At 38.2% G+C, this 25,670-nt stretch overlaps 1 protein-coding gene across 15 annotated transcripts in view; it reads right to left on the bottom strand.

Annotated features, from left to right (window-relative positions):
- ATG7 (autophagy related 7) overlaps positions 1–25,670 on the bottom strand; it is a 274,296-nt gene that overhangs the window by 184,454 nt on the left and 64,172 nt on the right. For 12 of the 15 annotated variants that reach the window (XM_036266275.1, XM_036266277.1, XM_036266278.1 and 9 more), the window contains 7 exons: positions 23,586–23,707; positions 19,132–19,222; positions 18,209–18,353; positions 14,249–14,407; positions 7,419–7,613; positions 5,722–5,922; positions 3,739–3,854 (listed from right to left, as the gene is read on the bottom strand). In XM_036266275.1, coding sequence (XP_036122168.1) covers positions 3,739–3,854; positions 5,722–5,922; positions 7,419–7,613; positions 14,249–14,407; positions 18,209–18,353; positions 19,132–19,222; positions 23,586–23,707 — 1,029 coding nt within the window. Of the gene's footprint in view, positions 1–3,738; positions 3,855–5,357; positions 5,517–5,721; positions 5,923–7,418; positions 7,614–14,248; positions 14,408–18,208; positions 18,354–19,131; positions 19,223–23,585; positions 23,708–25,670 lie in introns of those variants that run through there. The other 3 variants (XR_004960131.1, XM_036266286.1, XM_036266281.1) reach the window with 3 other exon arrangements.

Genomic DNA, 25,670 nt, shown 5'->3' with positions numbered 1-25,670 from the left:
GAAGCCCATAGAAATAAACCAGGTATTTGCAAGAGAAGCTTTCTTCCATAAAGTGACTGCCAACCTCCATAGCACTAGGCATAAGATAAGAAGCTGCACAGTGATACTGACAGACTTAGAAGGCTGGAGGGAAAAATTAGAGTTTGAGGTTTGCCAAGAAAGAGGAACCATGGAAAACACTCTAAGTTTTGAGCTGGGGCTACATCCTCAGAGCAAAGGTAAACCAGAAATAGACAAATCCTCATTACATTTAGGTATTCTAGGACTGATAGTCCATTTGGTCTAGCAGTTTGCCAGAAGGAAATATAAATCATATAATCTCTATAATTTTTCATATATAATGCTCAGTACTCAATCAAAAATAACCAAGCAGATTCAAGGAATTGGAGAAATTTAAATACTAATTGGACATGTGATGATATTAAGAAACTGACTTTAATTTTTTATGTGTAAAAATAGTAGACATACATACTGAAATGATTCATTTTTCTGAATAAAACACTGCATCTTGGATTTGATTTAAAATAAGCTAGTGGCCATGGACCAGAGTTACAGGTTTGATCCCAGGCCCCAGTAGGGGTCATGTAGGAGGCAACCAATCGATGTGTCTCTCTCACATCGCTGTTTCTCTCTCTCTCTCTTTAAAAATAGAAGTTAAATAAGCTAGTGAGAGGAAGAAAAAAATGGAATAGCAGTATAAGTAAATAATGGCTAGCCATGTGTTGGTAATTATTGAAGCTGGGTGGTGTATACAAGGGGTTTTATTATTTTATGTATATATCTTCTTTCATATATTTGAATTTTCCATAATAAAAAGGTTTTGTTAAAAAAACAAAAAAACTAAAACACCAGGTTTATGAGGAGACAATACATAAACAAAATCTAAGAAAAACAATAGACAATAGAAAAAGACTCATAGGAGATCCAGATAAGGGAGACATCTGATAAGAACTTAAAAGAAAAACATAATTAAATGTTATCAAGGAATAAAAAAGACCAAAATCACAATTTTAGCAGAGACTAGGAAATGTGTAAAATAAGATAAAATGGAAATTCTGGAACTAAAACATTTAATAATTAAATTTAAAACCAGTGGATGGTTTTAACAAACATTAGAAATAGATAAAGAGTGAGTTAGTAAATTGGAAGATAAGCCAGACCAGAACAAGGAAAGATGAAGTGATGGAAAGCACAGAAAAGAGCATAGGTTGATTCTGTCTGACATGCAACTGGGGAATTAAAGAAGCATGAGAGAAGGGACAGAAGAATATTTCAACAGATAATGGCTGAGAATTTCCACAACAGATGAAAAACATCAAGATATGGATTTAAGAAGCAATAGAAAACACAATCAGAATAAATACAGTAGGAATATCATAGTCCAACTTCTGAAATCCAGTAACAATGAGAAAATCTTAAAAACAACTAGGGGGAGAGGAATAAGAAAAAAAACCAAACTGTATCAAAGGAATAGCAATAGGATAAACACACATTGAAAGAAAATCACCTCCAATCTAGAATTCTATACACAGCAAAAATATATTTCAAACTTGAAGATAAAATAAAGACATTTTTAGACAAACAAAAATAATATCTTTGTCACTAGCATTTGTAAAGGATAATAAAAGCTATTCTTCAGGCAGAAGAAATATGCCCTTGGCTGGAAGCTTGAAGTCAGAGAAAGAAATAAAAAAAAAAGGAAAATATTAGTAAAACTAAATGAATACCAACTATATAACATAACAATATCTTCTGGGGCTTAAAATATATACAATTTTTTTAAAAAATGAGTATGCAGAAACTGCTGGTTGCCTATCCAACATCCATTCTCCACTTCTGTCTTATCACAGTTTTATTCAGAGAGGCAATGTGCCCAGCTGAGGCAATGACATTTGTCAGTCTTCCCTGCAGCTAAGAGTGAAAGGTCATGTGATATAGAAGTTAGAATTAATGGGTAACTCTTCCAGGAAAACTCTTTAAAAGATGGACAAGCCTCAGTTGAGCACAATTTTTATCTTTTGTTCATTCCTTTCTTCCTCTTTTTAAAATTATTTATTTATTTATTTATTTATTTATTTATTTATTTATTACTTAATCCTCACCTGAGGATATTTTTCCATTTATTTTCAGATAGAGTGGGAAGGGAGGAGGGAGAGAGAGAAAGAGAGAGAAACATTGATGAGAGAGAGACACATCAATTGGCTGTCTCCCACACGACCCCAAACAGGGCTGGGGATTGAACTGAAACCGAGCTATGTGCCCTTGACCGGAATCGAACCTGCAACTCTTTAGTCCATGGGCCAACATTCTAATTGGTGAGCCAAACTTGCCAGGGCTAAATTTTTTTTTTTTTGGTATATGCCCCTAGTGGGAACCAAACCTGGGACTCTCTGGTCCGCAGGCCAACGCTCCAACCGCTGAGCCAAACTAGCCAGGGCAGGGCTATAATTTGTATTTATTGATTGCAGAGAGAGCAAGGAAGGACGTGGGGGTGGGAAGAGAAACATCGCTTTGTTGTTCCACTTATTTATGCATTCATTGGCGGATTCTTGTATGTGCCCTGACTGGGGATCAAACCTGAAACCTTGGCATATTGCAACAATGCTCTAACCAACTGAGCTATCCAGCCAGGGCCTTTCTTCTTAACTATAACACAGAAACAATATTGGAGGTAGAACAGTCATCTTTTGACCACAAGGTGACAGGCATAAGGAAGAAAGCTAAGAGTAGCTTAGTGAATGACAAGAAGGAACTCAAGTCCCTGATGGTATAACAGAGCCTTTGTACCAGTCCTGCACTGCCTGCCTCTGAGCTTCTCGCTGCATAAGAAAAATAAAGTCCTAGTCCGGCCAGTGTAGCTCAGTGGTTGAGTGTCAACCCATGCACCAAGAGGCTGCTGCTTCGATTCCAGGTCAGGACACATGCCCAGGCTGTGGGTCTGATCCCCAGTGGGGGGCATGCAGGAGGCAGCCAATCTAAGTTCTTGCTCTTCAATGTTTCTATCTCTCTCTCTCCCTCTCACTTCCTCTCTCTGTAAAATCAATAAAGGAAAAAAAAAATTTTTAAACGAAAAAGAAAGCCCTGTTTGGCTAAGTCACTGAAGATGGATCTCTGTAATAAACAGCGAAATGCAATCTCTATCATATGTGATTCAGGTGTAGCCTTATACATGTTCAGAACCAAGAAGATAAAACCTACTAACAGAATAAAAGCATGAACGTCCTAAGGCCCCTACTAAAATTTTTATTTTTCTGCATCATCAGTCGTCAAATTGAACTAGGACAGTTCAATTCCAAAAGGACCTTGAGAGTTTGTTTGGAGGTTCTAGCAGGGGAGCGCAGCTACTCGTATACCCTTGACCGAAGACCGGTCCTCTCCTCTGGGGGGAAGGTCGTCCTCTTGACCGAGCGCGCAGCTTCGGGAGGGACGAACATGGATCGGTTGAGGAAGGAGGGGGACACCCGCCTAGCCAGCCAGATCAGCCGAATCAACCCTGGCGATCAATGGGGTGACAGATGTCGCAGCCAGATCGCCCTCACAAAAGGATGCAGAGATGTAGCACCAAAGATTGCATGACAAGTTCTTCCAGGCCAAAGAATCAGACCAGGTTTTTTTAGTATTATTTTTTTGAGGACAGAAAGAACAACACACTTCTCAAAAGAATCAGACTTAGAAAAGGCCAAAGGAGACACAGAAACTTTCTTTGTTTAAATACCCATCTCTAAACAGCAAACTCACCCTTCTGGATGCTGCAAAACAGAAACCATCAATTCCACTGCCAGGGCTCCTGCAATCATGGCCAGTCCTGGACGACTCACAGTGCACTGCTGGTCCAAGGTCCGGTCTCTGGTGGACTAGAGAGAGACAATCATTGACCTGTGCTCAAAGATCTATTCCACTCAACTCTAGCTGTCTGAAGCATGAAACTCCTTGATGATAAAGCTATATAACATAACCAGATCATTTCTTGCAAGTACCAAGATTCGGGGCTTGGCTGTCTCATATATGGAATTATATCATGTGCCCTTTTAAATGATTCAACTCAACTCTATTGTGCTTGATAATTGAGAGACAGAGACACAGAGAGGAATAGTCATTTGATTAGCACAATGACTCTATCCTGCCATTTTAATTGAGCTAATGCCACAGAGTGCCTGTGAAATAGGAGCGATAATTTGCTATTCCTGCAGTCCTCAGTTTCTATGTACCTCTCATAGTGTGGGTATTTTGTCATCCTGAGTATTAACCTAGGGCTTAAATACAACTATTTTTGTTACAACATGGGTCCAAACATAGTTCAACCAAACTAATTCTAACATTCCAACTCTAGGCAAATTAAAAGGGCTTATTAGGAATAATTTTTACCTTATGAACATATGTGACTTTACTGCAATTGATCCTTAATTCTATTAGTTGTTAATAATGAAGTAACAGGACCAGCTATATATTAAAACACCACGAAGGAGATCATAAAGCCATCCTTTTTCACATAAAGAAATACTTGTCTTTTTTCTTTTTCTTAATCCTTACCTGAGGATATTTTTTTAAATTTATCTTCAGATACAGTAGAAGGGGGTGGGGGAGAAGGGAGAGAGGGGAAAAGGGAGAGAGGGAGAGAGAGAGAAACATCGACATGAGAGAGACACATCGACTGGATGCTTCCCACACGACCCCAACCAGGGCCGGGGACGAACCACAACCGAGGTACATGCCCTTGACTGGAATCAAACCCACAACTCATTGGTATTCGGGCTGATGCTTTAACCAATGAGCCAAACCAGCCAGGGAATATCTTTTTTCCTTTATATTGGGAGGGCATAAAAGCCAGTCAAATGAAAGAGATACGAGTTATTAAGGAACATGTTTTAAAAGAAATGGAAAATGGAGGGGATGGTACAGAAAACTCCTCTGCTTTGTTTCACTAGAAGTGATTATATCTGTTCTGATAAAAAACCATTCCTACAGATTCTGCCTCTGCCTGGCATGGTGGAATTAACACTATAGAATCTTACATTTGAACAGTGCAGTGCTTGCTGTTCAGAGCACTTTCATGCACTTTTTCAGAGCACTGGGGGTAGTCAGGGAAAGTATTCTTCCTTCCCCTACTGGGATTAACAGATAAAACACAAGATGCCCAGTTAAATTTAAATTCTAAATAAATAATGAATATCTTTTTAGTGTGAACAGATCTTGAATACTGCATAAGGCATACTTACACTAAAACATTATTCATTATTAACCTGCAATTCAAACTGAACAGGGAATCTTATATTTTTACTTGCTAAATATGACCAGCTTATGGGCCCAGCCCCATTCTGCAGAAACACAGGTAGCCTAAGAGACTTATCTGGAGTTACCCAATGAGGCAGTGTCCAAGCCAGAAGTGGAGTCTGGGTCTTACTCCCCATTTAATGCTCTCTTCACTAAGATACACACAGGAGACAGTGCTGAGCGCTGCCGGAGACTGGTCCATTCTGCAGTTTCCTTGCCGAGCTTTGCACAGAAATGGTTTGTTGCTGTATTTTTATTGGTGAATAGAGAATAGCTGTATACAGTTGATGATGCTAATCAAGCTCACAGTGGGATAATGCCACCCCCCCCAAAAAAAACTGTCTTTAAAGACAATATTTAAATAGTCATAAAGGGAAGAGCTGAGTCTCTCTGCCCTAGTGGGCAAGACAGCTGTAGGAAATATTTGGAACGACAAAGAAATTCACTTACATCTCCTGGGGCCACAACATCATTGCAGAAATAGCAGCCAAGTTTGTAGCCAGGGATGTTGGCAAAAAGTGACGAGCCCAGATCAGCAGGTGCCACAGGGTGGCTGGCGCACAAGTTCCTAGCATCATGATGCTTAGGTTTCTTCAAGCCATGTCTCATAACAACAAATGTGTCAAATCCCAAGGCAGCATTGATGACCAGCTGTAGGTTTCAAGGAATAAAAGACTAGAATTAAAAGACATATTTTAAGCCGTGGCTAATTTCATATTTGGTCAACTTTAAAAATATATTTTGTAAGTATTTCATATGTGTGTAATTAGGTACTAGAGGAGAATGTTGGTAAAAACACTCCCCAATACTGAGGAATTATTATGTGCAAAAAAAATTGACAAGTGATTAACATAAATTATCTCTTTTAGTTTCATTTAAAACTAGCAAACATATCCTATTTAAAGATGAGGATATTGAAGTCTGAGAAGTTACTTCTATAACTTGCTCAAGGTCACTTAGCTGGTAAGAGATAGGTGTATAAAACCACATTTTGATATTTCTCAAACACATTCTTTCACCATTATGCTAGGTCTGTCATGTCTATATTGATTTTTCTCATAACACTTTTGAGATATAATTCACATACTATACAATTCACCCTTCACATAGGTTTCTGTTTTGTTTTGTTAATCTTCACCCAAAGATATTTTTCTATTGATTTTTTAGATAGAGATAGAATGGAAGGGAAGGAGGGGAAGAGAGAGAGAGAAACATCAATGTAAGAGAGACTGGTTGCCTCCCACATGACCTTGATCAGGGCTGGGGATTGAACCTGCAACTCAGGTACATGCCCTTGACTGGCAATCGAACCTGAGACCCTTTGGTGCCTGGGCCGACACTGACCACTAAGCCAAACTGGCCAGGGCTAGATTTTTAAGAACAGCTTTTATTTCTTACTTATACTATAAGAATGTCTCTTAGTTGTAATTTAGCTTATTCTCCCAAATTTCTGGTTATAAAGAAAGTTAGAAAACAAAAAACAAAAAAAATATACCAGAATAGGAAACAAAAGTCACTCGCAATCTTACAGCTCAAACAATCACTATTAATAATTTGGGGAATTTCTTCCTATTACTTTTTCCTTTGATCTCCCATTCCCTCTCCCTCCCTTTTCCCCTTCTTCTTGCTTCCCCACCTTGATAAACAGACATAGACATTAATGTTCATATATATAATTGATATAAAATATAAAGTATTTTATCTTGCTTATTTAACATAATGTAGTATTTTCCATGTTATTACAATTCATTGAAAACATAACCATGAATGATGCGTATTACTCCATCACATGTATGTACCATGATTTATTTAACCATCAATACTGTTGGTCCTTGAAGTTGTCACTGACCAAATAGTAGTGAATAAGACCAAGTCTTTGCCCTTCTGGAGCTTACATTTTAGTGTGAGTACCCCTTCTAGTATAGAGTACCTCAAAGGGCTATGAAAATTATACAGTAAAGGATAACTGTTATGTTGGATGATGGTTGTGAGGCAATCTGCAGTGGAAGACCTTTTGCACTGTGTCATTAGGATACAGAGCACGTTTTTTTTTTTGAAGGGAGAGCGGACTAGGGACACTTATCCCTCTAAGGTGATAGTGTATTAAATCACAACCAGAGACAAAAGTCCCAGGATCCACACTTTACCTTTCTCTTGCTTGCAGCAATGACAGCAGGAAGCCACCGGCTTTCCCTGGTGTCCATCAACAGAAAGACAACATCATGGCTTTCAATGAGCTGCTCCAGTTGTTCCACATCCCTGCGGGCTTGCTCCAGGGTGATGCTGGAGAAGTTCACTGGATGTCCAGGCATGGGGATGCTCATGTTGAACCCTCTGGCATTCTAGGGAAACACCCAGATAAATGGATGTCTGAAGTGGAGGTATAGGTGATGTCACAGAGCCCATGTCTCCCCAGAGCTACAAGCATGTATGTATGGTCACTTGCAACCAAAAACTTCTCCGTACATAACTATGCTGCTTTTCCTTTTGCTACCTGTGCTCTCAAGCTTCTTTATCTCTATATCCTAGACCTCCTGGCCTGTCACCACAGGGTCCCTAAGTCTGGATAAAACAGTAAACAGAAATATATGGATACTTGTTTCAAAGTGGGTGGCAGAAGCACTTCCCATCTGAGGCAAGAACCCTGAAAAAACTGTTTATCTTTGGCTCTTTCCTACAAAAAACCTCATCAAAATGTCCTCTGCCTGCACAAATCCCCTCTGTCCAGCCAAGCTGTCTCTTCCTGCTTGTTCCCAGCTTGCCCTCTTCTCCATTTCCTTACTGTATAACATCTCCAAATGGGATGCTATAACAAAAGTCATTTGATTTAATAAATTCATGATTCAAGATTAGAATGATAGCTAGTCTTGCCTTAATCTTCTTAGGGTTATACATATTAAAAAACAAACAAACAAAAAACTTGAAACCAAAAACCCTACTTGCTAACTTTCAGCCAGAAAAATCTACTTAGGACTGTGCAGATATATGTTGGGGAGGCGATAACAGTGTGTGGTGCTAAATTGAAGTCTCATTCCTGCCCAAAAGTAGAAGCTGCCTGGTGACCTGGGTTTTCTTAAAGTATGGGGACTCAATAGTTCTCATAGGGGCTTTAGCACAGCTCTGTAATTTACCATTTGCCCCCTGCTGGCTCCAGAGTGTCTTGGCAGATTAACAGTGAGTCACATATGGGTGCCAGTGAGGCTGAGGACATTAGCTTTCCATTGAACAAAAGTGTTGTAGAATCACAAACTGCACCTTAATCCCCTGCATAAAGCTGGCCACAGGGAAGTGTTCTCATTCCTTTTGCCAAAACCCCTCACCTACTGGAAAAATAGCTCAGGGGCAGGGCAAGTGGGTCCTGTTGCAAAGGAAAATCTATTTTGTATGCTGCAGCTATTTTCTCTTTACCTTAATCTTTAAATCTAATCTGTGGAATTCAAGAAAGTGACAACAATGATTTTTTAAAAAATTAAAAAAAAAAGTTGCAAGCAAAGCAGGAAAGGACACCAGGCAGAAAGGACTTCAGAAAGAATAAAGTGCATTTTAACAATGAAAAAACACCACAAAGACAACCTTGGGGACTTCATTCATTTATCCATTAAGTATGATGCATCTACCAAGTATTATAATAAACAATAAGAAAAGCAACAACCACAGTATAATAATAACAATAATAGTAATAACAATAACTTATTGTCTTATTACAATTGACAAAGCACTTTAAATGATGGTAAACTGGTCCAAACAGGTATTACTTAGGTATTTTAATGACACCAAGATTAAAGCATAATTACTCAATACCAATTCTGACCAATTGAATAATACAGATCCTCACCCACATCAACTCTGCTAACCTAAATAATTCTCTGCTTGCTAAGATTTCAGCCAATAAACCTCCATAGGACTGGTCCCTGGCCCACCATTTAGGTTTATTCACCGAGGCTAGAATTCAGCAGTTTCAACATAGTACATTTCAACCTTGGTTGCACAGTAGAACTACTCAGAAAAATTTCTAATGCCAGGCTTTCCCCTGGGCCATTAAATTGGAATCTCTAAGAATGGACCCAGCTACCAACATTTTCTGAAACTCCTCAGAAGATTCAGTTGATTCAAAAGGTATAATTTACAGAAAGGGTGAAATGTACAGATCTCTAGTATACAGTTCAGTGTGTTTTGAAAAACTGTAGATTAACTACTGTATCACACCTGTAAAGATAAAGAACATTTCCATTACCCCAGAATGCACTCTTGTGCCCCTTCCCAGTCAATCCCCACCATTCCCCATCCCCACTGGGACAATCACTGTTCCAACATTTTTAAAAAATCTATTTTTCAGTTACAGTTAACATACCATATTACATTAGTTGCAGGTGTATAACAGTGATTAGACATTTATACACCTTGTATAAAGTGATCAACCTGATAAGTCTAGTTTCCCATCTGGCACCAACACAGTTATTATAATATTATTGACTATATTCCCTATACTATACTTTATGTCCTGTGACTATGTATAACTGCCAATTTGTACTTCTTAATCTTTTCACCTTTTGGGCCCATCTCCCCAATCCCCCTCCTACCTGGCAACCATCAATTTGTTCTATGAGTTAGTTTGTTTCCTTCATTCATTTATTTTGTTTTTTCGATTCCACATATAAGTGAAATTATATGGTATTTGTTTTTCTCTGTCTGACATATTTCATTTAGCATAATACCCTCTAGGTCCATCCATGTTGCCACAAATAGCAAGTTTTAATTCCTTTTTATGGCTGAGTAACACTCCATTGTATACATGTACCACATGTTCTTAAATCACTCATCTATCAATCAACACTTAGGTTGCTTCCATATCTTGGCTATTGTAAATGATACTGCAATGAACATAGGGGTGCATTCTTTTGCCTTTTTAAATCCTAGATTGGTTTTGCCTAATCTAGAACCTCATATAAATGGTATCCTACAGTATATCTTGTTTGTGTTTGGTTTCTTGTACTCAGCATACTGCTTTTAAGGTTCATCCATATTGTTAAGTATCAACAGTACATTCCTTTTTGTTGTATGAATATACCTCAATTTGTTTACCCAGTTTCTTATTGACAGCTATTTGGGTTACTTCTAAATTTTGGCTATTATGAATAAAGCTACTATGGACAATCATGTGTAAGACTTTCAGTATTTGGGGGTAGGCAAAAGTAGGTTTACAGTTGTTCATATGAAAAAGACAATACAAATAAATAATACAATAACTAATAACTCATAACTGTAAACCTACTTTTGCCCACCACTGTATATGTTTTCATTTCTCTTAAATATCTAAAAGTGGAATTTGGGGGGTCATTAGGTAAGTATATGTTTAGTTTCATGAGAAACTGCCAGACTAATTTCCAAAGGCCTTGTTTTACCAGCAAACTATGAGAGTTCTAGTTGCTCCACAGCCTGATAACCTTTAGCACTGTCAATCTTTTTAATTTTAGCCATTTTAGTGGGTGTGTAGTGATATATCTTTGTGGTTTTAATTCATATTTCCCTGATGACTCTTAATGTTCATCATTTTCATGTGTTCACTGGCCATTTATAGATCTTCACTATGAAAATAGTATCCGTCCAAGTCTTTTGCTCCTTGAAAACAACAGTATGCCTGTCTTCTTATTATTGAGTGGTAGGAGTTTATGTATTCTGGATAAAGATTGTCAAATATACACACTGTGAGTATTTTCTCAGTTTTGGTCAGCCTTTTCATTCTCTTCATGGTGTCTTTTGAGAAGCAGAAGTTTTAGATTTTGATAAAGTCCAAGTTATAAATTTTTTCATGTACGGTTAGTATTTACTGGGTCCCAAGAAATCTGCCTATCACAAGATCACTAAGCTGCTTGGCTCCTAGAAGTTTTGCAGTTTTAGGTTTTATGTTTAATTCTGTGCCCTTACTGGTGTGTCACTGAAGGGCTCAGAGTACTCAATGAGGTCTCTTGCTTCTGGATAGGTGGGACTCCAATGTCTTCCAGCCTTGTTGGAGCTCTGGTATCTCAATTCTCACAGAAGAATGGTGGTGCTTTTTGCCCAGCCTTACAGAGTCATAGGCTGAGCATGTGCAACTTGCTATTCAGTCCAAGACTCAAGATGCTGCCTAGACAGTCTAGACCTCCTTCTCTGCACAGCTTCCATATGTCTGATACTCTGCCTGCAAATTCCAGCCCCCTTAGCTACTCTGAACTCTGATCTCCATTTCCTTAGCTCATCAAGAACAAGGATATTCCTATGGGCTCCAAAATGGGCCAGAAAATGCAAACAATCATTCTTTACCTTTTGCCAGGGATCGCAGTCTTTCACTGACTATTGCTCATTGTCTGAAGAGAGTCATTTTATATATTCCAGGTGCATAATTGTTTATGGTAGAAGAGCCAGTCCAATACTAGTTACACACCAGGGTTGGAAGCAGATGTTCAGAGTTCGGTTTTAAAACCTTTAGTGTGGCTCCATAATTCTACATTTTATTGCATTGCCTTGCCTTAAAAAATGGTAACCTCAAATAGTTATTTGATTTATTAAAGATCAAATTTTTTTAATTCAACCCCAAAATTAGGCATGGTATTTGTAGCAGAGCAGTTCTTTTCATGTCTTGTTCACTTAGAATTAGCCTTTTGGCCATGGCCTGGTATAAGGAAGGAAATGAGTAAATATTTGTTGAATAAAAAAACTACACTAAATTGAACATACAGAGATGTTTTTTATGGGTAAGCCTGGCTAACCAATAAGTGAAATAGTTTCTTTCTTGAATGAATTACACCAGTACCTTGATGGGTTGTAGACATTATCTATTACTACTTACTAGGTATGAAGGATAAAAGTATAAGAGACCTGACTCCTGGGCTCAAGGACTTAATCATCCAATAGAGATGTAAGTGCTGAGTAAGAGGCTTGATCATGATGGGCTAATGTTTTTAAAAAAAAGCTGAACTTGATCTCTAAGGTCCAGCATGATCTGGCCCTTGCTTCTGCTCCAGCTTCTTGTCTCTACTCCTCGATGTTTGTGCTTCAACCACCCTGGTTTTCCTTCAGTTCCACAGAAGCCCATGCTGCTTCCTGACTCAGGTGTTTGCACAGACAGCTCTGCCACCCTTAGTCTAGGGAATTCTACTCATCATATAAGACTTAGTTTCCTCAAGGAAGTCTAGTCTTGGTCAGACCTTCCCATTAAACATTCTCATGACAATTGACCTCCTACTTTGTGTACTTACCACAATTATAATACCTTTTGAAATTTGTTGTTAATGACTGTAAGCCATTAGACTATAAGCTCCAAATAAGGAAGAGAAAAGTATATCTGTCTTGTTTCCAGTCCAGAAGTACATAGTAGGCCTTAAATATTTTGATGAATAATAGAATAATGATAAATAGTGGGGATTGAGTTAGCTCATAGACAATGACTAGGATTTGAGCATGCCGATATTTCAGGCAACAAATAAGTGTCACAGCTCAGATTCAAAGCCAGGTCTGCCTGGGCCCCAAGGGGAATTCATAACACTCTTCAGTGATAGACTGGATTGTTCCTCTCAACTATGTGCTGCCTCCCTCTAATAGAATTATATGTCCATGCCCTTTATCATATGACTCTGCAGGACCTCCCACTAGGAAGGCAGAGTGTACTGACCAACCTCATTGATTTTGGGTGTAGCCCTGTGACTTACGTTGGTGATGGAGATAGAGGACACTGTATAGTGTCATTATTGAGATAGAGGACACTGTATAGTGTCATTATTGAGACTTTTAGAGGTATAGATACGGTAAGTTTTCACCAATGCTTTTACGCTTCCACCTTCTATTATAAGAAAAGCAGGATCAAATGACTGTTGCTCCTTGAGTCTAGATTTTGAAATAATGACATACAGAGCAGACTGGAACCTGACTCAAAGCTTAAAGTCCAGCCTAGCCCAGGAGCTAAACCACAGTCAACCTGCAGGCCTGTGAGCATGAAATACATATTTATAATTGTAAGCTACTGAAATGTTGGGATGTGTGATATGCAGTATTTTCACAGCTGAAACCTAACTAATATGCCTCCTTAATGACAAGGTTGTAATTTATTCTTACTTCTTTTGGCATTTAGTAACCTAGCTGGGTACATAGTGGGTACTCAATCAATACTGTTGAATTGACCCAATAAATGACATTCCTCAGATACACTGGTCAAATGAACAAAACCGTCAGAGTTACTTCTAAAGCAAAGACTTCTAAAATGAATGAATAATAAAAGAGTTACTAAACAGAAACGTTAAGAAAATGGGCTTTTCTTTTTAAACTAGGGCTGGGAGCCTCTGTGGCAATTTAAGTATAAGTAGATGCTTCAGAGACACCTAATCCAACCTCTGTCAGATAAATGGATTAAGCATGCAAAATGAAGAATCTCTTGCAGGATGACCTAAAAAAACCTGACAAGATTTTGAATTAAGTGAGCTGAATGACTTTTCTCTTACTATGTGGTGTTTAAAGGATCCAACTCAAAAATAAGAAATAGTTAGAGTAAAAAGCTAAACATTTAGCCCAATCTTTCTTCTTCACAGACTTGCATTCAATTTAATTTCATAAATCTGTTCTAAGTAACTATCTCTGTATTATGATGATGAAGGAAAAATTGTATCCTACATGTGCCACCATAAATTCCTTTGGAACAAGGCAGGATATAAAAATATACATACTCTCAGAATTCCTCAACTTAAAGCCAGATAATGCACTGTAACTTACAAAATATTTCTTCATACATTCTTCATTTAATTTTTACAATAATAAATGAGGTTTGGTTTTGTGTTTTAAGCCCCATCTCTGAGATAAGGAAACAGGCTCAGCCACATGATGACGGTCTGGTAGTAAGTGACAGATGTCTGACTGTCTTTCACCAATACCATACAGCCTCATTCCTCAAGACTTAAACATTAAAGACACAGGAGACAACTTCTGACTTTCCCAAACAGCATCAACGTACCACTCCGGGGAATATTCTCTGGAGTCGGTCTGCTGCAGCCAGGGCCTTGGGCTTGCCACCTGTTAGGCAATCTTCAAATTCATACAGAGGCTGCCTCACAGGATTGGAGTAGGAGATCTTGGCATTGTCGACAAATGTGATGTGTCTGACGCCCCAGCCCTGCGTGAAAACAAGATATCATGCTGTGTTTCTGGTGAATGTTTTACAGGGTATCTCTCTTGAAATCCCCAAAAGGCGTTTGCTTTGGAGCAGCTTGAAAACTTCAAAATATAGGGAACTTCAGACATTAAATTATATAAATTCAGTTTTGCATAAATAGAATATCAACTTCCTTTAAAAGGTATAATAATTATATACCCCGTGCCGTGTTTCCTATAGTAATGAGACTAAAAATGTCTGAGTGGCTCTAACTAATAACTCATTACTTTTGACAATGGCACCAGAAAAAGATTTGGAGGAGAGTCTCATAAGAATTGTCTATTTTGTTGTCTTGAAAGAATTAGCAATAGCCCTCACTGTCCTTGCATTCCCTTAAGGAATAATTTTAGAAGTATATAAACAGCTCATCTTAAAACTTACTTAAAGCCTAAATTAACTCCTGGGAAAAATGACTTAAGTTATTTCCCACTAACACTGTAGAAGATTTTGTATTATTTCTCCAAAAGGCAAAAGCCTAATAATCTCGCCTGTAGGATATGATTCTATATCCTCGGAAATAGTTTTCATGATTCCATACACTTCAATTACATCTCCTATAAAGTCTTATAGAACTACACAACTTTAAAGTTGTATAGGGTCTCTAAAATCCTCAGCCCAATTACTTTGTTTTACAGATATGGAAACTAAAGCCCAGAAAAGATAGTGACTCACCTAAAGTCACAGATGTAGTTAATGGTGGGGAAGAAATGAGATCCCTAGAGTTGCAATCAAATGAAGATGCCTACTTTTGGGGGGTGAGGTAGGTTGTGTGTATTTAAATAGATCATAAATATGCATAATGATCTAAGAGAAGCACTGACATCATTAGCTATAAGCTAAGATTCTGCTCTCTCTCATTTCAATGCTCTTCTATTAGGGACCTTGAAACTCAATTAGGCTGATGATTCTAGGGGGACAATCAATGAAGACCCAAGATGAGTTTTCGAGGTTGAGAAAGACAGGCCAGAATCCATCTTTTCAAAAACATAGTTTAGATCGGCTGTTTGTTTTGACACCCACAGTTAACGTTTTGGTTTTACAGAGCCAGCTAAGTAATCTACCATAGACAGGGAATGAAGGTATGGAAAAATCTAAAAGTCACTTAATGCTTAGTTTGGGGCTATTTGTTTCTAAAGTATTTTTGCATTCCTTAAAGCAATGCTAAGTGGATAGCAAGGAAAGCAGTCTGGGAACATGCTGGGCAGTGGGAAGAAAGCAAGATAAATTACAAACATGCCTCAGGTTGGTCACATGCAGGTAGACTTTCACACTTAACTTTTGACTTCCTGGAATGCTACACAGTTTAAATGGCTAATCTGCAAAAATTAAGAACATTACAATACTCAATGCTGGTGAGGATGTGGTAGTGAAAAACCTGTTTTACTGGTTGAGAATGTAAACTGGTGTAATTTTTCTGAAAAACAACTTGACAATGTTTCTAGAGTCTTTATTTATTTATTTAAAAATTGTTTTAATTGATTTTTTAGAGAGAGAGAAAGGGTGAGATAGAAATTATCACTGTGATCCCTGGCCAGTTTGGCTCAGCAGTTAGAGCGTCAGCCCACAGGCCAGAGAGACCTGGGTTTGGTTCCCGCTAAGGGCACATACCTTGGTTGCAGTTTGTCCCCAGCATCGGTTGGGTTCGTGTGGGTGGCAACCAGTCGATGTGTCTCTCTCAAATCGATGTTTCTCTCTCTTCCTCCTGCTCTATCTAAAGATAAACGCAAAAAATAACTTCCTTGGGTGAGGATAAAAAAAAAAAAAGAAATATTGCTGTGAGAGAGAAACATCAATCGGCTGCCTCCTGCATGCCCCTACCTGGGGATTGAGCCTGCAACCCAGGCATGTGCCCTGACCAGGAATCAATCCATGGCCTCTAGAGTCTTTAAAATGTACACATCCTGCCTGGCCAGTGTGGCTCAGTGGTTGAGCATCAACCCATGCACCAAGAGGTCACTGGATCGATTCCTGGTCAGGGCACATGCCCAGGTTGTGGGCCAAATCCACAGAGGGGATCATGCAGGAGGCAGCCAATCGATGTTCTCTCTCATCAATGTTTCCCCCCCCCTCCCTTCTTCTCTCTCTCAAATCAATAAAGAAAAAAATAAAATAAAATGTATACATCCTTTTACCTACTTCCAGCAATCTATCCTAGGAAATAGTCTGAAATACTGACAAAGATGTAATCACAAAGATGTTCTTTGCAACATAATTTATAGTTATGTAAAAATTTACACTATGTAAAAAATTGGAATCAATCTTAAATTTTTTTTTTTTTTTTATCCTCACCCGAGGACATTTTTCCATTTTTTGCACAGATAGAGTGGGAGGGAGAGAGAGGAAGAGGGAGAGAGAGAGAGAAACATCGACGTGAAAGAGGCACATCGAGTGGGTGCCACCCGCACGACCATCCAGGGCCGGGGACAAACTGCAACCGAGGTACATGCCCTTAGCGGGAACCGAACCCGGGTCTCTCCAGACCGCAGGCCGATGCTCTAACCGCTGAGCCAAACCGGCCAGGGCTGGAATCAATCTTAATGCCTAATATTAAAGATGCTTCAATAAACTATGTTCCATCATACAAGAAGGTATAGTCTAAAGCCATTAAAAAGGCCTAACAGGCATCCTTTTTAATGACATGGGGAAGTGTTTACAATGTTAACTGATAATTAAAGAACATTATTATCTATCATGTAAGGTTTTAAAATATATATATTAAATACACACTGAAAGGAAAAAAGTGAAAAGGTGGTTGAAAAATAGAACCTTTCCTGCTTTATAACTTTTACACAAGAGTGTTATAAACCATAAAGGAAAAGACTAACATAATTAGTCATAAACTTTTTTTAAAAGAACTTTTATATGGCTAAACATACTTTAAATAAGTTGAGAAAAATATTTGCATCATATAACAGAAGAAAGGTTAAACCATAATAAAAAAAAACTCCAAGTCAACCCAAAGGACATATGTAGAAGAAATAAACTTCACACACACAAAAATAAAATTTAAGACACCCTCACTAATAAAAGAAATGCAAATAAAAAACTATGTTCCTCACATGTTTCTAGGAGTAGAAACTATTATGTTTTTGGAAGTTAGTTTGCGAAGAAAAAAGAAAAAAAATATATGTATATAGTGCATATATCATACATTTTCTCTACCATAGCAATTCTACTTCTAGGACTTTTTTCCAAAAGAAATAATACATAAGTGTAAAAATGTTCACATCATCAGTGCCTCTAAAAGAAAAATTTGCTGACATTGATGAAATAAACTGAGGACACAGTCATACAACATAGTACTACATATACATAATATGGAATACATAAAAAGAGAGCCATAATTATTTTATATTAAGTTAAAAATAAAAACCTGTTATAGACAGTATACTATGATATAATTTTCATAAATATAAATAAATAACAGCAAAGATGATAAATTTCTCTCTTTTTGTATACGCCTAAGAAAACTTCAGGGAAAGATATACTACATACTAATCTGTAAAGTCTGCTTCATTCTGGGAAATGTGACTTGAGATGGAGTGGAGACTTTGTGTTTCTACCTTATAATAAAAGCATGTATACCCTTTTACATTAAATATATATTGAGAACAGAAAAAAGGAAAGGAGAGAGAGAGGAAAGAGGGAGGGAGGGAGGGAGGGAGTAGAAAGGGTATCTGGGAGATAAAAGACAATCAGATACAGTAAAAGGGGAAGAGAAGCCACAGCTTCAAAGGTACCATTCGGTCCCCACAAACTTACCATCAGTGTCCTAGCTACATTACAACCCAAGGTGCCAGCTCCAAGCAGCAGACATTTGGCAGACACAACTTTGTCTAAGTCCAAAGTAGGCACCAATCTCCAACACATCAATTTGAGATTTAGATCCACCGATGACTCAGCTAACCTAGAAAATGAGAGAATTATTTGTTTATTCAATCACTCATTTATACCCAGATCTTGTTCTTTTTGGATAGAAAGTAGCTGTAGGAGAAAAGAAGAAACATACTAAGGAAATTAGGATCAAAGAAAAAATAAGATGAAGCTTGAGGGTAAGTGGGGAGGAGAAAGGTTGCTATGCAGAATCATGCCACTGTAGTCCTCTGCAATTATTAGTGATAGGCCACAAATTTGATACTAAGCTCCTAGCAGCCAAGATGAAAAGGGAAGCATGACTGATACTAGGAGTCACTGTGTCCATAAGAAAAACACAATAGCTACCAGCTGCTTAAAAGGAAAGTTTTTGCTAATACTGAAAACAGAAAAATTATTCCATATCCCCTCAATAAAGGGTGCACTTACACTCTGCTTTAACTACAATATTGGTTTCCATGAAATATTTCTTATAATGTCCTTCAATGTAGGCTACTAGAACAAAATTACAGGGCAATGAATGAAGGACTAAAAGATGCTGCAGATATATACATAGGTCTTAGAATCTGATCTTGAAGCAAGAACAAAATTTAGAATATCTAGATGAACAGGTAAACTGTGTGCCCTTCAGAATATCCATCATTAGTATTAATCCCCACAAGCAAACTTAAATTATGAATTAGGCAGCAAAGAATGCAGTAACACTCATTGTTCATGTGAATGGAACTTCCTGGACTAAATTTTGTGATGCCACTGGCCTCACAGAACCTGGTGTCCAAAAGCTCCACTGGAGAAAACATCTCCCAATATACCTTTTAGGGTCCATGCATTCACTGAGGTTTACCATCCTTGGTCCCATGCCTCCTTTCTGGTTCTTTTCCCATCCAACTGCCTTGGGACAATCTTAAAGCAAATAAGATAATAAGTTTAATGAAGGAGAGAAGGATAAAAATAAGTCAAGCAGCAAGATGGCCCATAGGTTAATAAGTTTTTGGCACACTTCTTTCTCAAAAAGGTTCTTGGGCCTGACTCTATTTTGCCTCAACTGCCTCACCATCTTCCATGGCTACTAGGAATTTTGTTTAGAGGCTAGCAAACTCAAGCACAGTCTTCCTGTAGAGGAGCTTCTGAAATAGCCTGCAACTCTAGCCCAAGTTGCTTTGATTTCTGCAGTTACTGGAAGTTGCTCAGATAAAGACAATCATATTTGGGATTGGTATAACCCTGTCGAAGCTCAGGAAACAGGCTGCTGTGATGGCAGCATAGCTTCGGATGAAGTTCACACTGGGACGTGAAAAGTATGTCCCTTCTGTTCCTCATCTCCATTGTGTCCCTCTGCTCAGGCACTCAATTCCATTATTGTGTACCCACCTGTGGGCAGATCACAGTCCAAGAGGACTGTCCCTGTGAAGCTGCCCTCTCCTTTAAGCTAATCCTTACCCATTCAGATTTCCCCCTTGCCTATCTCTTTTAACCTCTGCTGTGGGTGCCTCTGTAACTCCAATTCTGGCAGTTCTCAATGTATGCTCTGCCTGATGCTCTGAGAAGATAAGAATCCTGTAGATAACAGACATGGGAAATACCTCTAGACACATTTCTATGTTCCCTATCCATTCCCTACCACCACCCAAACCTGAAAATTCACATTGCATGTGAGGGAGTATTTGATTTGTTGGCTTTGTGTTTCCCAAACTTACCTGGCTCTCAGTATCTCCTTCCCTCACTAATAACACATTGAGGGAAATGTAGCTCTATTCTGCTATTGCAAAATCCTCTTAAAAATCTTAGTAGCCTTGGCCGGTTTGGCTCAGCAGTTAGAGCATGGGCCCGCGGACCAGAGAGTCCTGGATTCAGTTCCTGCTAAGGGCATGTACCTCAGTTGCAGTTTATCCTTGGCCCCGATTGGGGTAGTGTGGGTGGCAACCACTCGATATGTCTCTCTCACATTGATGTTTCTCTCTCTCTTCCTCCCTTTTTCCCTCCCGCTCTATCTGAAGATAAATTCAAAAACAAACAAAGAAACAAAAACCTTAGTAGTTGTAGAATACTCCTGCTACCTCCTCAACTTAATGGATACCTGACTTTCTTGGTGGGAACCTGCTAACTGGGTACAGGTTTCCACATCTCAAGACCTCAGTCCCTTTTTCACTGAATCCCTGAAATTCACAATAAAGCCCCAATTACTTTGCAGGAAATTCACCCAGACACGACCCACACTTCCAGCATTCCCTCCAATGTCTGCCTTACATAAATAAGTCTCTGATGGAACAGAAACTCCTTGACTTAATGTACAGGACTATTGAGAGATATTTTGTTTTTTCTAATTACATGCCTGTGTTCTTTGGCCATTCTCCTATTTTTAGATTTTGATTGACACTTCTATTTTTCTTTCCTTGGGAACTTTTTAGCTTTGGACCTTTTAAAAAAAAAAAAAAGTATTGCTTACTATAATTATGGGACCTAGAAGGTGTTGATTTCATTTACACTCTTTTTCTTCGTGTAAACTGGGCTAGGATGATCAATGGAAAACCTTGATCAATTATCCTGGAAAGCTCCTTGGGCCCCAATTTGGCTGGGGGGCATCATTTACAGGCCAAAAAGAAGCCAGAAAACAAATGTACCTTCTCATATTACTTCAGGCTTCTGGTGTGGTCCTATTTTTAATCTCATGAAAAATTAAAACTGATATAATACATTTGAGTTCTTAAAGAGGTTAAGACTTCAAAATTCTTTTTCTAGAAAAAACAGTTCAGACTTGTTACTAAATCATATTTCCTTGTTATTCTTACATTAAATAAAAAATGCTTCCCCAATACATAGCACAAGAAACTAGATAAGAATCTTCTAATACTGTAATTTATAACCCAGTCTAAGCTTTCTCATAAAAAATCATAAGGCAAAAACAAAATATCATTTCAAATGAAAACATCTCAGTACTCAAAATGCTATAGCTAAGAAAATTAGATGTACTTTAACCTTTTTGATAATGAAAAAAATACTATATATGACAATATTTAATCTATCACATCTGCCTCCATATAAATTACATCTATAAGTCATATCCCAAATTAATGAGAAAATATTTTCTTAGGGGATATTAGGACCTGTTTTCCCCCGGTTGGGCAAGCAGGAGGAGCACATCTGGGAGGAATTAAAATGAGGGCTCTCCCACTCTCAGCAGCATTTGCTGCTTCCTTCAGCCAGTTGCAAGGATAGTCTTTATATCAGCAATGGAGGGTGGGCTTGGCTGCACCACGAAAAGCATAAGAAGATATAGAATATTTAAAATTATACTTGTGATACCACTGCCATTGCAACTATGGGATGTCTCAGAAATACTAAAAAGTACTGCCTAATACCTTCAGTTCACACTATGATATAGAATAATTCTTTAGAAAGATTTTTTTTAATTCTCACCCAAAGATGTTTTTATTTTATTTTATTGATTTTAGAGGAAGAGAGAGAGAGAAAGAGAGAGAGAGAGAGAGAGAGAAACATCGATTGGTTGCCTCCTGTATGTGCCTCAACTGGGGATCAAACCCACAACCTAGGTATGTGCCCTGACTAGGAATCAAACCCACAACTCTTTGGTGTACAGGATGACACTCCAAGCAACTGAGCCACCCAGCCACATCAAAAGTTTATTATCAAGTTTAATTTACAGCTAAAAGGGGAATCATTAATTCATATGAAAAAATAAAGAAAATGTGCCTTTCCTAAACTAAATAGTCTACACTCAATATCAAGCATAAAAAAACGGTATTGAGGCATTATTGGACTATAGAGAACCTCTTTTTCAAATGGAAAAGTACAGTGTTTCCTGGGTTTGCCAGCTTCATCAAGCATCAGCCATATTAGGAGCAGAGAGTAAAAGTAATTCAGTGACTTTATCTAAGAAAAGTGCCTCCCTGAGGTGTGACTGGCAGATTCAGTGAGTGAAGTATGGAAGGTGCATGGTGGCCTGCCAGGTGTAGACCAGGCCCATATTACTTGTTAGTTAACCCCATTCCCCTAGAACTATCCACAAGTTGTGGCTTTAATGTAACAAAGGTATAGTATGTAAGTTAACATCTCATGGAAGCTATTTTAGAATATGCCAGAAGAGGGTGCTAAAACAAATGCAAATATCAAGATAGCAGAAAGGCAATGGATTTCTTAAGGCTCTTAAGTAACAAGTAAACAGCGTCCTCAATGGCCTGACCAAGCACTTCTCTGTCAATCTGAGAAGTCTATTTAAGACATTTATCAGCGCTACAGCAAAGAATCACTGATAAAATGTCATCAGAGCTAATCCTGGATCCTTTTGACTTCTGCACTCTTAAAATGCCACCTCAGAAGAAATTTCAGCATTCCCCCGCCCCCACCTCCCTAACACTCACACACTTTAAGGCACAAGACTTGTGGATTAAAGAAAGCAATGTGCCTTGAAACTATAGGGGACATTGTGAGGAGCAAATTAAACAATGTATGTGAAAGTACTCTGGAAAGCATGTTAAGCCACAGAAATCTGAGGGATCATTCTGAACAGGGCTGGGCTTAGTGTGATAGGAAATTAACATAAATCAGCATTTATGAGACACCTATAACATGCCGGACATTGTGTTCTGTCTTTTACATAGGACAGACTCCTCATAAGGAATACTCCATGTGGTGGGTACTAGCATCACCTTTATTTTATGCAAACTTCAGTGTGTGTTCTGTCTCTGTGACATGTATAGAAACATAAGTGCGCACACACACACACACACACACACCCCTATATAAAATGTCTGTGAGCCTAGGTTTCCTAATTTATGAAAGGGGGATAATAGCTGATGTCTACCACACAGGATCAAGTGAAAAATATTAAATGTGGAAAGAGGCGTGGCACTTTTGCTCATTTGTTTACTGTATGAAGAATAGAATCACACACAACTTTGGTTTGTAACATAAATATGTCAATTCATTAATACTTCATTTTTTCTTTAAGAAGGGTCAGGAATAAAGATGATCTTAAACAAAAACAAAAACAAAACCAGGGTGGGGGAAACATCCTTGAAACTGAAAAACCTGCCTGGAGAAAATTTCCTGGGGACAATCTTTTCCTTTGTTACTGTCAGACTAGCAGAGCTGCCCTCAGTTCAAGGGAGGGAATTGCCCTGACAAAGAGGTAGAAATTGTACTTTTCTCTTCCTTCTGCTGCCATTGTAAAAGGATAAAAGGAAAGTTAAACCTGGTTAGGTGCCTGATAAATAATAATTATATGCATTCTGAGACCGCAAATTACCTGGGCTAAATGCCATTTCTGGAAGCTTCACTTCAAAGATGATGCTGTGGGTGATGTCTCTAACTCCTTGCATGGTACGGTCCCGGAAGCAAAGGACTTCAACAGACTGGAAACTACTATTCCTGGCGTCAGGCCCCATTATTTTTTGTTTTTGTTTTTTTAAGGAAAGAAAAGAAAGAGCTCACATAAGAACTTCAGCAAACTTAGGTGGAGAGAATTCAATTCATTGTAATTATGCCCCCTTGACACACTTGGGGGATGGCCTTAACCTTTGAGAGATTCTGAACACATCCATGTATGTTTCCTTTGTCTCAGGAGGCTGAAGGCTGAATAGGCTGTGATTTCTTTCTAGGTGAATTTTATATAACAATCATAAATAATTATGACAAATGAATCTTTAATGTAGGAGAAAAAAGCTCACAAGACACTGAAAAGAATGGCTAGGGCTTACATGGGTTCTTCTGGTTGCCCTTCTCTCCATTTGAATTTACATTCTATGAAACCAAACCTCAGTAGTTAGGAAGCCCATTTGCATTATATAGACTGACCACTTGGATAAGTAAGAATAATTTACTTACATTCTCCTTCTGGAGACAATCTGTAAATTAGCTATCTTCTTTTTTTTTTTTAAGTAAACATTTTTATTTAAGTAAAGCAGTCACAAAAACAAGTACACAGATTTTAAATATAAAGAAGCTTCTCCCATATATTAACCACCCCTTTAAAAGTAACTACTACTCTAACTTCTAAGTCCATACACGGTTCTTGCATATTTTGACCTTTACATAAATGAAATCATAGAGTATATATTCTTTTATATCCAGCTTATTTCACTCAAAATTATGTTTTTTAAACTCATCTATATTGAAACATGTTATCAGTAGTTCACTCAAATTCATAACATAGCATTCCATTGCAATAAACATACCACAATTTATTCTATCCCATTTCATTGTTGTATGACATCTGGGTTATTCCCAGTTTTGAGTTAAGAATAATGCTGCTGTCAACATTCTTTTTTCCTAACCCTTGCCCAAGAATATATTTTTTAAATTAATTTTTAGAGAGAAGAAGGGAGAGACAGAAAAATCGAGGTGAAAGAGAAAATTGTTTGGTTGCTCCCATAAACACCCCGAATGGGGACTGAACCTGTAATCTAGATATGTGCCCTGACTGGGAATTGAATCTGAAACCTTTTGGTATACAGGATGATACTCCAACCAACCGAGCCTTCTGGCTATAAATATTCTTGACACAGTGGTTGATATGTGTTTTGCTTGTAACTGAGTGAGCATTTATGTGTGATATATACCTGAGATATAGATATTTTTAACTTTGATAAATACTGCTGGTTTTCCAGCAGTGTTTGAAAGTTCCATTTGCTCCGTGACTTCAACAATACTTGGTATTGTCATTTATTAAGTCAAGCTGGTGGGTATGTAGCAGTTGTCTTATCATCTCTATTAATGAGTAGTATCTCATTTTATATCCTTGATGACCAATGATGTTGAACATTTTTTCAAATGTATATCGGTCTTTTAGATACCCTCTGTTTAAATTATTTTAGGGTTAGGACATAAGGAGGCCGGAAGTAACAGGATAATCCTATCTGAAAGCAACCAGAGGGTTGAAGAATTTCAGGGTCAAGATCTCTGGCTACTTGCCTTGCCATATTCTAAAATATCTTTAGTACAGGATGGTCCTAGACTGCAGCTCTGTAACAGACTTGCTTAGAGGCTCATCACTAATGGAAATTGGTACAGGACTGATTTTTTTACTTACCATCTGGTTTTGATGCTAGAAATAAAAAATGCAGATATAGACAGACACACTGTCGAAAACATATAGACAGCCCAGCTGGTGTGGTTCAGTGGTTGAGCATCAACCCATGCACCAAGAGGTTGCCGGCTTGATTTGTGGTCAAGGCACATTCCTGGATTGCAGCTCGATCCCCAGTAGGGGCTATGGAGGACGCAGCCAATTGATGTTGATGTTTCTCTCTCATCAACATTTCTCTCTCTCCCCCTATCCCTTCCTCTCTCTCTAAAATCAATTAAAAAAAAAAATATATATATATATATATAT

This window comes from Molossus molossus, unplaced genomic scaffold (assembly GCF_014108415.1).
Source record: "Molossus molossus isolate mMolMol1 unplaced genomic scaffold, mMolMol1.p scaffold_m16_p_18, whole genome shotgun sequence".
In the NCBI taxonomy this organism is placed as follows: Eukaryota; Metazoa; Chordata; class Mammalia; order Chiroptera; family Molossidae; genus Molossus; species Molossus molossus.
Note: the sequence above shows the minus strand (reverse complement) of the source record. Positions and strands in the feature narration are given on the sequence as shown.